Consider the following 13,479-nt stretch of genomic DNA (forward strand, 5'->3'; position numbering starts at 1 on the left):
AAATGGCCTGGTCTTAAGTGAAAAATGGACACAAAATGTGAGTACAAGAATCATTTGGGAGCAGCCCAGCCCACTGACTCCTTCCCTAATGGAAACTAGACTTTTAGAATGGGTTATTATCTTATAAAGTGCAGGTAACTTTTAATTTGAGAAAGATAACCATTTAAAACAATAGTCTGATGATCCCAAATAATGATGATAACAGTATGCTCATTTTTGAGGGGGAAGTGTTACGAGGAAGCAGGGTCACGTCTCTAAGCTTTTTTCTTATTCACTCAGTTGTTTATTAAACAAATCTGTATTTTTAGGAGCGAGGTAGTAAAAGTTAGTAAGTAGTCGTTTAATTATTCATCAAATGTTTGCCGAGCGCCTAGTACATGCAAGGCACTTTCTAGGAGCCACAATCCGGTGGTGAACCACGTGGAAGAGGTCCTGCTCTCATCCTGGTGGATGAACAAAGTAGGGACTCTTACGCTGATACTCCCTGACATGCAGAGAATGACAGGACAGTGACAGGACACAGGGACTGGGGCTGGGTTGGACACAGTGTCCCGGGAAGGCCTCTCCAGGATGCTGATATGTAAAGGGCATATGATTTCACTCCTATGGTGGAATTTAAGAAACATGACAGAGAACGTAGGGGAAGGGGAAAAAAAGAGATAAAAACAGAGAGAGAGGGAGGCAAACCAGAAGAGACTCTTAAATACAGAGAACAAACTGAGGGGTGCTGGATGCGAGGTGGGAGGGAGCATGCGCTACATGGGTGACGGGCATTAAGAAGGGCACTCTTTGGGATGAGCGCTGGGTGTAAGAGATGAATCACTGTATTCTACTCCTGAATCCAAGACTACACTGTATGCTAAGTTGAATTAAAATAAAATCTTGGAAAGAAAAAAAAAAAGAATAAAGGACATGAATCCTAAAGTACAGGAGGGAACTAGACACGGGAAATCGGATGTCTGCAAGGGGTGTCCCGGGCAGGGAGAGGGAGGATGGGGGAAGAGGCAGGCAAGGGCCAGACCCTGCGAGGTTTCCAGCCAGAGGGAGGACCAGGGTAAACCACCCAAGGCTCTAGGCAGGAGAGCAACAGAGCCTGATTCAGTTTCCGAGCTCTCGGGTGGCGGAGCAGAGAAAGCATTCTGGAAGGCAGAGCGGAGGCAGTGAGGCTAGCTGGGCAGGAGGGTACACTGGAGGCCGGGCACACACACGGAAGAAGCCTCTGCAGGGATGGAGACAGGCTCCAGGACGATTCCTAGGACTTTGGCTGGAACCATGGCCAGGCTGAAACTCAAAGACCCTATTTTATAACTAAGTTTGATACACAATGGCTCTTGGCAGGCACACCTACGACTCTGAAATTCTGAGGTCAGGAGATTCTCAACGAGAGTCTGGGGGGTCATCATGTGGCTGATGGTGGGGGAAGGGAGGGCTCACACTCGCCAACATTCAGAAGCTGAGCTGAGGACAGGCCAGCAAAGGGAATGGAGGGGAGACCAGCAGGAGGTCCTGGGACACAAGGCACCACAGAAGTCAGAAGAACCAAGTGTTCCAGAAGGAAGAAACATTACCTGCGTCAGACCTCGCGAAGAGGCCACATAGACGGGGACAGAGAAACGAACACTTGGTCGCATGGAGCTCACGCTGCGGGAGGCAGAGGCCCCACGGAAAGGAGCTCGCGCTCTCCCCTCCCCGCGCCCTCAACTGCGCACCTTCCAGCTCGGTCTGGTTCCACCATTTCTGTCCTGGTGTCCTGCGTCTGGATTCCTGCTCTCGGCGGGCGCCCCTCCGACTGCACAGCACGTTCCTGCCCAAAGGCTTTGCACTAACTGTCACCCTCCGCCTGCAAAGCTGCTCCTCACACACAGCTCGGTCTCTTGCCTTGCTCCCATCTCTGGTCACCAGACACCAGCCAGACACACACACACACACACACACACACACACACACACACATCGCTCTCTGCTCCCTTAACCCCTCTGACTTTTCTTCTTCAGTCTTTGCCGGCGGCTGACATGCTACATATCGACACACTTCTCTGCCATCTGTCTCCCCCACTAAAGCACAAGCTCCGAGAGGGCAGGGACTTTGTTGTCCTGAGCCACTGCTCCAAGGCCTGCCTGTGTCGCATGTTAGATGAATACCGAACCTTCATAATGACCCCATTAAGTTAGTCTTCGGTACCATCATCCCTTCACATGGGAGAGAACAGAGGCGTGGCCAAGGTCACGGTTAGCGAACGGCAGAGGGTGCGCTCAAACCGAGCGTTCTATCAGCTGAATGAACGAATAAATGGGTGGATATTGTTTGTCTTGCCCCTTCCTTCTCTGCTGGTTGCCTCCGCCTCCCTTGAGTGACCAGAAAACCAGACTGAAATACGGGTATTTTGATGAGAAAATTTAAATTCGATGAAGACAAGGGCAGGGCGAATCTTAGAAAAGCTTGCCTGGGGAGCATTTCTTGGCATACGCTGCGTGTTTTGCTTGGGGGGGAAACCCCCCCAAACCCCAAACCTAATGAATTATGAAAAGCTAAGTCCAAAAAAGGCAAAAGAGAAAACATCACGTAAACGTGGCTACATAACTTACTGAGGTGTTAGATATGGCGTTTTAAAGTCTCCACTCCAGTCAATTAGTACTGCATTACCTAAGGAAAGAATCTGTAAATACACTTTTAAGTTCGTTTTTTTTTTTTTTTTTTTTGGAGGACCAAGGGCTTTTTCGGATGCTCCCTGCGGGCTCGCGTTGGCTGGAAACGCTCACGCTGTGTGGGGGTGCACAAGCGATCCGATGAATGCAAACGCTGTCAACAATTTCTATAAAAAGAAAATCACTTACTTCTAGGGTCTGCATCAGATTTGGTTTTATTGCATCTTTCATCAAAACTGTCAATGCGCCTGTGACCCCCTAAAGGAGAGAGGAAAAAAAAAAAACCTGCTTTAAGTGACTGACAAAAGATCATCCGTGCAAAGGTGAATCTCATGGCCATTTCTCACCAGCCCGCCTCGGAGGTGGGCCTTCCCTCAGGCTGCTCTCAGCTCGGAGCTACGGGTACCACGGCTCCGGCGGCCGTATCCTTCTCTCCCCCACCTGAATGCATGCCAACCATTCTGAGATGTGAAGTGATGGAGAAGTAGCAGTCCCTGCTTTTTAAAAACACACACACACACACACACACACACACACACACACACACACACACACACAAACACCTTCCTTGATGGTATTTAAGAGGCTTGCCATACAGCAGATCTTTCAGTCTGCCTAAAAGTGTCTTCCGGCAATTACACACATTATTTTTTCATTATCAGAGATTATACTCTTGCCTGAAGAAATCAGATGAAGTATGACAATAAGGCTATTTACTGAGTGGGAATGGAGAAGGATAAAGGGGAATGTCCTAAAGCACCCATTTTTCTCAAACCAACCAACGAACACTTGGTTTCCCAGTGTTTCATCCCGCAGAGCCAGAGGCACTCAGAAAACTACATTTGGAAGGCTTCTCCTTTTCCATCTCTCATGCTGCCTGTCTGCCCGGAACAGAGTCGATGCCGCCTGTGTATAAAATGTGGCTACTGCCCCCTCCCAGTCCTACAAAGCTCTGGGTGAGGCCCCTACTGTATCCCCTTCCCCATTCCTGGAAAAGACGGGAGAAGGGAGAAACAGGGAAGAAATGTGAGAACAACCGGAAAACGTGTGCCAAAGAAGGCCACAGAGGGAGCTTTAGAGAAACAAAACAAAACAAAACAAAAACAAAACCCTTCCACCTCTTCTACAGACACTGGGCAAATGCCTTCACAACACTCGTCCGTGATTGTAAGGCTACGATAGGAGTAAATGCACGGCAATGTCGCCCCTGAAAGATAAAAATGCCACGAAACATATCTCAATGCATCAGGTGGCAGAATCTAGCCGATCTTCCTCTTTTCAAAACACATGAGTCAATTACATTCTCCCTCCGCGTCGGTGATGCCTCTTATCTTGTTGCGCCCAACACACTGACTGTCATCGAGCCCAAGCAAAGAGAGCAGCTCTGGTCCGTTTGCTGAGTCCAGGGGGACAGAGTGTGGACACATTCCTCCAGAGGATGGCAGAAGCGATCGTCTTATGAGAAACTTCCAGAAGCCATTTATTCCAATTCTCATGGCAATACATAAATCCTTTTGACCAAGAGCAAAGTATATAAAAAGTTATAAAACAGGGGTGCCTGGGTGGCTCACTCGGTTAGGCGTCCAACTTGGGCTCAGGTCATGATCTCTCGGTTCGTGAGTTCGAGCCCTGCGTCGGGCTCTGTGCTGACAGCTCAGCCTGGAGCCTGCTTCGGATCCTGTGTCTCCCTCTCTCTCTCTCTCTGTGCCCCTCCCCCTGCTTGTGCTCTGTCTCTGTCTCTCAAAAATGAATAAACGTTAAAAAAATGTGTTTAAAAAAAAGCTATAAAATAGTGAAATGAAAAGACAGATGCTCTAAAAATCCTTCCTTAATTTTTTATGAAAGACTAACTATTGGTAGTTCCAGGTTGATGAAACACAATTGGAAGAAATAGGTGCTTTTTATGAACAAGGAAGGCAAAAGATGACCCCAAAGAGTCAACTTTGGGTTTATTTCCAGATCTGAGACTTGTATCACACACACACAAAATAAATCTAGGGAAACAATATTTCCAGATTAAGTTCCAAACTATTCTTGATACGTATTTATTAATACCCAATATTAAGAACATACAAAGAAATATATTGATACAGAAACCATAATATGTTTAGCTTACACAGTTTACAAGATATTAATAATTTAAAAAAAAAGCTTATTTATTTATTTATTTATTTTGAGGGAAAGAGCGCAAGTGGGAGGGGAAGAGAGACAGAGAGAGAGAGAGAGAGAGAGAGAGAGAGAGAATCCCAAGCAGGCTTCACGCTGACAGCACAAAGCCTGATAAGGGGCTCGATCTCACACGAGATCATGACTTGAGCCAAAATCAACAGTCGGATGCTTGGCCGACTGAGCCACCCAGGCTCAGTTTCAAAAATACAACACCTTTACAGCAACCTGGATTTGGGTTTTCTCATTAAGCTTTATTCTAAGCATCCCAGGGACTGCTGATAAAAACACATTTAATTTAATTGACATATTTAATGTTTGATTGACAAGACCTATGTGATGAGTCAGTCAGGTTCTCAGAAGCAGCCAAAAAGTAACTTTTGGCAAAGGATTCCAATTACATCCTAAGCCCCTGGAATTAATAAAATACTAATTTGCCTTTTTCCTCCCACAACTGGTTTCCAATTGCCAGGGAGCACCCAGCTGCCATCATGGTATGTGACCCGGATGTGGGAAAGTCAGCTGAAGTTTGGAGAGTGGAACGGCTTTCCAAACGCCTGTGTCATACCCTACGCACTTCGAAACAGGTCCAGGCACATGAAACAGCTATGCCACCAATGGGGTTTAAGTTCACAGAAAAGGTGGTGATTCCGAAGAGGAAGAGAGATGAGCACGCCAAATTAGAGGAAGCCCAGCAAGCGACAGTGATGGGCCAGGACACCACGAAAGCTCAGAGAGCATCACTGCACTCAAAAGGGAGCGAGATGGGGAAGACTGATTAAGGCAAGATCCGGTGTTATGACGTGACGCCCAAATGTAAGGCACAGGGTTAAGAAGCCAGGGCCAATTTTCACCTTTCTTTTTTGGTTTTTTAAATGTTTATTTATTTTGAGAGAGAGAAAGAACGAGCGGGGGAGGGTCAGAGAAAGAATCCCAAGCACGCTTCACGCTCAGCACGTGGAGCCCGAGGCGGGGCTCGATCTCATGACCGTGTGATCGTGACCTGAGATGCCATCAAGAGCTGGATGCTTAACTGACTGAGCCACCCAGGCGTCCCTGGCTTCCCTTTCGTGAAGGGGGAGCCGCTTACTTCTTAGTCTTTTGAAAGGCGATTTGTCCTCGATTTAAAGCTGGCACAGATCACCCTTTGTAAAAAAGCCGAGAGCTAACAGGAGGCCACCCCACCCCAGCCAGGGAGCAGAGATCACGACAGGCAACAATCAGGAAAGGCTTAGGAGATAAATTTCGTGTGCTTTGGCTGCAGAGAGGTACAAACACATTGCCGCATGACAAACAGGCTGGTGAGGTACAAATGTGCCTGCAGAAATCATCTGAATTTCCTTGACACACGCTGGTAAGAAGAAAACCCTCATTCTCTTGAATCTACCACAGGGACACGGTGAGCTCTCCTGAGTTCCTGAGATGGACATACTCACCAAATCTTCTGCTGTCACGGGTTGCCCATTTTTGTCACTGGCCACCACCATTCTTCCCAGCCGCTCCTTCATGTCTGTGAGGCTGTCGGTCAAGGCCAGCACTGCCATGATCTCGCTGGCCACTGCGATGTCAAATTGTGCCTGAAAAGCAGAAATACTGCTCACTGACCATGTCATCTGGATGGCCATTTGTACAAGGAGCCATATTTCAGTAAGTAGGCTCCCGCAGGCTGGGGGTCTATCCTCCATGGGCCCATCTTCCTGGGGGTCTATCCTCCATGGGCCCATCTTCCTGGGGGTCTATCCTCAATGGGCCCATCTCCCTGGGGGGGGGGGTCTATCCTCAAGGGGCCCATCTTCTTGGGGGTCTATCCTCAATGGGCCCATCTTCCTGGGGGTCTATCCTCAATGGGCCCATCTTCCTGGGGGTCTATCCTCAATGGGCCAATATTTCTGGGGGTCTATCTTCAATGGGCCCATCTTCCATTCACAAGTAATTGGAGTGTCTAGAAACATGTACAGTCTTGTGCTTGGTGCTCCCTAGGGTGGGCTCCCTACTGTGGCCACAACTGTTCTTTGATTTGTTCTGCTGAGTAGGACTCAGCCTGGCTAGGCCCCTGCTGTTCCCGCCCATGGCACCAAGTGGTCTGCTTTTGTAGCATTTCTCAGATTTGTAATCAATGATTAACGTGACTGCCTGTCTGATGGCTGTCTCTCCACTTCGGGAAGTAGTGCCATGAAGGCGAGAACCCTGGGGAGGCTTTACTCCTGGGTCTGCAGCATGGAGGACTGGGTGTGAAACCCAGTGGGCAGTCAATACATATTTGCTAAATAAATACCTGCCGACCGCCTCCACTGTCATTCATTGGTGTGTCAAGGGGGTGGCATTTGTCCAGCAAAGAGCTGAGGGGCAGACAGCGCAAGATGGTTCTGAGGCCAGTTTTCCAGAGTTAGAGCTTCACACAGCAATGTGGACACCAAGTCAAAAGGTGACACAATCAATTTTCAGCTGCCCACAAGGGCTTGGCCACATCAGACCTTGAAGCACCCAGCAACGAACGCTGGACAGCAGCTAGTTTCTGTGAAATGTTCCTGGGCTTTCCTAGTCCCTCTTCTGGATCTCACTCCAGGCTGGACTTAGGCCAACAGGAACTAAAAGAGAAATAAGGAACGTGCCTTCCTCCTCTTTATAGTCCAACCTACTGGACAAAAATCACTTCATTAGACTCTGCCTGAATTCTCTTCTTCCTGAGGGGCCATGTGAGCCAGACAAATTCAAGCTTACACAAGGAGAAAATGGCTGTGCCCTGGCGGGGTCACCCTATGAGACATTTTATTGTCCATTTCCTTCACTGACAAGAAAGGAAATGAAGGGAAATAAGGAGCTTTCTGGATACTTCCAGGGTGAGATTTCATTAGTCACTGAGGTACTGAAAAAATAGTACCTGGAAGTCAAACACAAATATGTTCAATTATCACATTTTCAATATAACCCAATCCAAACTATATATAATCCAATATAACCCAACCCAATCAGTGACTTTTCACTGTATCATACTCAGGATTCTCTATACCACCATTCCATTATAAACAGTGCATATAAAACACGCCTGAAAATTCTGAGGCTTTCTTTATAAAACATAAGACTAGAGATACTCTTATAATATTAACTATGTAATAATAAGTAGAATTTATAACATATAAGCTCTTCGTTTGTAATCATTATAATTTCAAGGTTTTGTGCCTTGAATAACATTAAAAATGAACTAAAAGAGAAACAAAGAACATGCCTTGCTCCTCAAAATTCAGCCACTGGAATTGGGTCAATTTAAATATTCTCTTTTTGAGACGAGTCGGTGGCTCAGTCAGTGAAGCAACCAACTTTGGCTCAGGTCACGATCTCATGGTTCGTGGGTTCCAGCCCCGTGTCGGGCTCTGTGCTGACAGCTCAGAGCCTGGAGCCCACTTCGGATTCTGTGTCTTCCTCTTTCTCTCCCCCTCCCAGCTCGCTGTCTCCCTTTCTCTCAAAAATAAAGAAACATTAAAAAAAATTTTAAATAAATATAAAAAATACTTTTTTAAAAGAAAGTTTATGGTCATGCTCTGTCTCTGTCTCAAAAATAAATAAATAGATAAATAAATGTTAAAAAAAAAAAGCAAAGCTTATTTATTTTGAGAGAGAGAGTGGAAGCACAAGTAGGGGAGGGCGAGAGAGAGAGAGAGAGAAGAGAGAGAATCCCAAGCAGTCTCTGTGCTGGGCACAGCCTGATGCGGGTCTCAAACTCACCAACTGTGAGATCATGACCTGGGCCAAAGTGCGACGCTTAACTGCCTGAGCCACCTAGACACCCCAACTTAAATACTATTCTTATTCATTGTATCGGCTGAATGTAGTACCTATGCTCATTTCCATTTTGCAAAGAAAGTATTTCAAAATTAAATGAAGAGATTTTTATTGTTTTTCACAAATTCAAACAAAGAACAATATGCAATATTGGAAGTATGTGAATCAACACGGCTTTTCCGGAAGGTAACGTGGACAGAAATGTGTATCATCGAGGGATATCTGCTTCTTCTTTGACTCTCCAATTACAGATCTGGGAGTCTGTCCTAAGGACGTCATCAGACAAGGCACACAAACATGTGTGTATGTTCCTACAGCTTATGACAGCCCGACATCGTAAACACCCTACGTGGCCATTAACAGGGAACTGGCTGAACTGATTACACTACGTCCACAAGGTGCGATATCACACAGCCATCCCAAAATGATAATATAGATCTACCTTTATTAACGTAAAAATGTATCAATAGAAACTTATGGCTTAAAAAAACCCAGTTAAAGCTCTTAAATGTAATCCCTTTTGATTTAAAAATATGTATGCATAAAGCAATGAGATATAACCTTGAGCAAGTCACTGGACATTATATACCTGCTTTTCCCATTTGCAAACCAGATAGATGCGTAAACGTGTGTAACGAGCTCAAGATACAAGGCGTTCAAACCACAGCCGTGGTTAACCTCCCATCTCTCCAGTACTGGTTACAGTACAGAAGTACACAGAGGAAACGTGAGAGGACTTCCTTACTGCGCCCCTCATTCCCAACCCTCTTTACAGAAGTAATTCATGTCAGAGGTCGGTGTAATCTTGCTGGCTTCCGTTCTTTGTGTGTATATACATACATGAACATGAATGAATGAATGTCTTCCTATCTTTCAGAAGCTTCCTGAAATTATATGGCACTGGTTCTGGTTTTCCGGCATGTTGGAAATCGGTTCATGTGTGTGAGTTCCAGGATGCAGAAGAGTCTGGGGGGTGGAGGGGGGGAAGGTGCACGGGCTTAGCCGGTCTTGATTCAATCCGCATATTAGCTATTTAATTCAAAATATTTCAAAAGGTCCAAAAGACTATTAAGTATGACAACTGGATACTGTAGCAAAAGTGATTATTTTTTCCCTAATAAAAATCTGACAATGTAAAGGCCATAAATCTAACACCATCTTGAAATATAAAGTTTATTATACGTAAAAAAACAAAACCCCACACAAAAAACGAAAAAGGCTTGCTGGGCCTGAGAAACTGCAGAACGATTTCATGTTCCCCAAGCATCCCTCTCCACACTGGAGATCTAATAAAATGAAGATAAACATCGTAATTCACCTTCAACACCTTCTGCACTTGGGCAGTAAGACACTGTCCTTAAAAACACTTCAGGCTATGAAACCAAATAACGAGATGTTTGTCCTTTGGTTTCCGAACCCTGAGTCATGTGTTTGGGATTTTCTTTTCGTCACTTGTTATGCGGATGTAGCATTAACTTGGCAAATTTGCCGCAAAATATGTAAAAGTTTATTTTCAAGGGACACCCTGAGTGGCTCTTCCCGGGATGACAAACAACTACAATGACACAGGAAAAGGCTGGTAAGAAAATACCGGGGGCCTTCCCATCTCCTGATTCTCTCCGGGTCCTGCTGAGGAAGCAACGCCTTGAAAGGATGAGAACCCCCCAGGCCACAGCAGGCGGTGGACCGAGAAGAGAAAAGCAGAGAACCAGCTTCTGGGTCAGTGTAAACCAACCTAGGAAGAACAGAGCCGGTCCCACGGAGAAACGCTACGTACCTGCCGGGAATACCCCTTCTCTGTGGGCGCCTGCCCAATCGTCATTTTTCGTAGAAATCGGTCATTTGTGTCCAATACTGAAAAAGAAAAAAAAGCATATTCAATCAACAAGGAGGGACTGGCTGCCCCGTGTGTGTGTCTGGAGCCATTGTGAGTGCCAAGGGAGCAGCGGGGAGCAAGAGACAGCTTGTCCTCCCGGTGGGTAGACACAGGGAAGGATGGGGTAAACCAGAAAATACCGGCCGGTGATAAGCGCCTTCAGAAGAAAACAGAGATGACGTGATAGAGTGTGTCAGGGGGTTGGTTGGTGAGGGTGGGGTGCCAGTTTTCGACCAGCCAGTAAAGGAAAAGCATTTCTGAAGTGGTCACATTTTACACCGAAACCGGCATCACCAGAAGCGGCCAATGAAGTCTCTGAAAGGGTTAAGCGCTGACCCACCCTGTGACCCAGCAACTGCACTCCTAGGGATACAAGCAACCGAACCCGAAGCAGGGACCCGAACACATATTTGTGCACCCACACGCACTGCAGCACGTTAAGAAACGTGAAGATTAAATACCGACACACAAGACAGAGACCAGAAAGGAATCCTGAGGATTCCTGGCCTCTAAATAATATCGAACTAAAGGTGGAATGAGAAACCCATTTATTCACTCCAGGAATATTTACTCGGCCAATTTTGTGCCAGGTGCCGTCCCGGGATGCAAAGATGAACAAGACATCAATCTCTGATCGGGGGATGGGGGGCTTTTACGGGCACAGGGGAGAAGAGGAGGGTACGAGCGAGTGCGGGTCCGAAGGGTCCCTTTAGCACTACCGTAGTAGGTCTTGAAGAACATCCAGGGGGTGTCTAACTTACTTATAATATAATTCTAGCACCACCGACAGTTGGCTCCCGTTCTGGGCGGTACAAGGCGCAGGGCCACTATTTTGCCTTCGGCAGAACAACTGTCATGATTCCCTGCGAGGCTGTTGGGACAGCGTCGGGAACCAACAAGCTGATGTTGCTTCGCTGGGGATAACTGAGGCGTGCAGGACCTTGGTCTAATGGCCAGGAGATGGACGAACCAACGAGACAGGGAGAAGGGAAGATTGTAGGCCCCAGGTGAGGTTGGCGCGGGGGACGATGATCAGAGAGGCAAGGGCTCCCGCTCCTCTAGGAACCACAAAGTGGCTCGATGCTTACTGCTTCTTCTGTTGATGTTAGTTGTTTCTGGAATAGCCTGTTGGCTCTGGCCCCGTCCTGTTGCCAGGCAATGAGGCCTATAAGCCTCTGATGTGAGGCACAGGATCAAAGACCTACCACTTACACTTCGTACACCGAGCGCAAAGGGAAGGGCTGGCCATGAAATCCGCGACGTTCATATAGTCTGCAAAGAGTGTTCAGCCCCATGTGGTCCCTGAGTGTCCCTCTCTAGTTCTCAAATCATATGAGGACCTAAGCTCATCACCAGGGTTGTGCTATTTCTAGGTCAAATCCTATAGTGCCTTATAAAAAAAACAAAACAAAACAAAACAAAACACTATATAGAATGTCCTCAAGTCATTTGATAAAGAGTTCCATTTTTTTTATATTAATTCATGAGAATAAGAGTCAAACTACTCAGCAAATGTCGTTCTAAACTCCTTCAACCCAAGTGGCTTACCTATATCAATAATATTTTCTTCACTTTAGTGCCAGGAACAATAATATAATTCTAGTATTTATCTCGAATAATTTTTTAAAGTCGTCACTTCCATTATTAAAAAAAAAGTTAGCAGGCTTCCCAATAAAATGTTTATAATATTCATATCCATTATTAAAACTGCTGTTGGTCTGTTAAATAATAAATTATGGCTCATCTACAAAGGAATATCCTAGGTCCATTTAAAATTACCATTACAACAAAGAGCTAACTGAATGGAACATGCTACTTATGATATAAATGAAGCTGGTGGGAGGGGGCACCTGGATGGCTCAGGTGGTTAAGTGTCTGACTCTCGGTTTTGGCCCAGGTCATGATCTCACGATTCAGGAGATCGAGCCCCAAGTGGGGCTCCATACTGACAGCATGGACACTACTTGGGATTCTCTTTCGCCCTCTCTCTCCGCCCCTCTACCCCACCCCCACCGCACGCATGCATGCACATTCTCTCTCTCAAAACAAATAAGTAAACTCAAATAAATAAGACAGTAGGATCTAAAACCTACACACCTAAGTTAGAGTTATACACAAAATCCAGATGCACAAAAAAACTGAATAGTATTGTTATTAGTACGGTAAGATGTTTCTTTCTTTCTAGACATCTCCGAAATCTTGATAATGTTATTGGTTTTATTAACAAAACATTTTTTGAATTTCCGAAACGATGTTACTCTCCTTTAGTTTGGGAGACAAAGACACAGACAGCTACATCATACAACTATTCCCTATGGATTACTTTTGGGTGGTGCTGTAGGGTTTGCAAACCACTCTCATTTTGCAGTGGAGCCACGCAAGGCAGACGCCAGTATTATTACTCCATTTTACAGAGAAGAAAACCGAGGAAATCATTTGCTAATGGTTGCACGGCTCATAAATGGTGAAGCCAAGACTCAGTTTCTGGTCTTTTTCTCTCTACCTCACGGTTTGTGAGAAAACACTAAACTGTTAATGAACTGGGCGAATGGATTCCCAGAAGAGAAGCTTTGGGAAGGGGCGGACCTGGGCTGTGTCTGGAAGGGTCTAGGCAAGGAGATGGGGTGGGGATGGCCGGCCAAGGACAGGCAGAAGGAAGAGGCTGTCTCGAAAGCAGACAGGGAGCAAAAGCGTATGGGGCCACACTGTGATAGTGCTTCAGGCCAAGCGGTGTGATGGCGATTGTACCCCACACAGGATTTTATCACACACCACGGGGGCTTCTGAGTCAGGAAGGGACAGAACATCTCTACACTATGAGCCTACTGAACTGGGAGAAAGAAGTTGACGCAAGAACGTTTATTAAAAGGCGCTTGCAATCAATCAGGCATCTGATAAAAATGTTCTGGAAGTGGGAAGAAATGAGGAAAGTGAGTGGGCAGGTCTGAGAAGAACACACAGAAGGACCGGGAATACGGACCAACTCACCCTTCTGAGACACCTTGGGGATCA

At 46.2% G+C, this 13,479-nt stretch overlaps 1 protein-coding gene across 1 annotated transcript in view; it reads right to left on the bottom strand.

Moving 5' to 3' along the window:
- The window catches only part of MTHFD1L (methylenetetrahydrofolate dehydrogenase (NADP+ dependent) 1 like), a 185,045-nt gene that overhangs the window by 113,794 nt on the left and 57,772 nt on the right, over positions 1-13,479 (bottom strand). Inside the window, exons 17-19 of the mRNA XM_047102623.1 lie at positions 10,369-10,445; positions 6,248-6,388; positions 2,835-2,903 (exon numbers count right to left, since the gene is read on the bottom strand). Of these exons, the coding sequence (XP_046958579.1) occupies positions 2,835-2,903; positions 6,248-6,388; positions 10,369-10,445 (287 nt within the window). The remainder of the gene's footprint in view (positions 1-2,834; positions 2,904-6,247; positions 6,389-10,368; positions 10,446-13,479) is intronic.

This window comes from Lynx rufus, unplaced genomic scaffold (genome assembly GCF_022079265.1).
Source record: "Lynx rufus isolate CCGP_SWC_20201006 ecotype Redwood Valley unplaced genomic scaffold, mLynRuf1.p SCAF_6, whole genome shotgun sequence".
Lineage (NCBI taxonomy): Eukaryota > Metazoa > Chordata > Mammalia > Carnivora > Felidae > Lynx > Lynx rufus.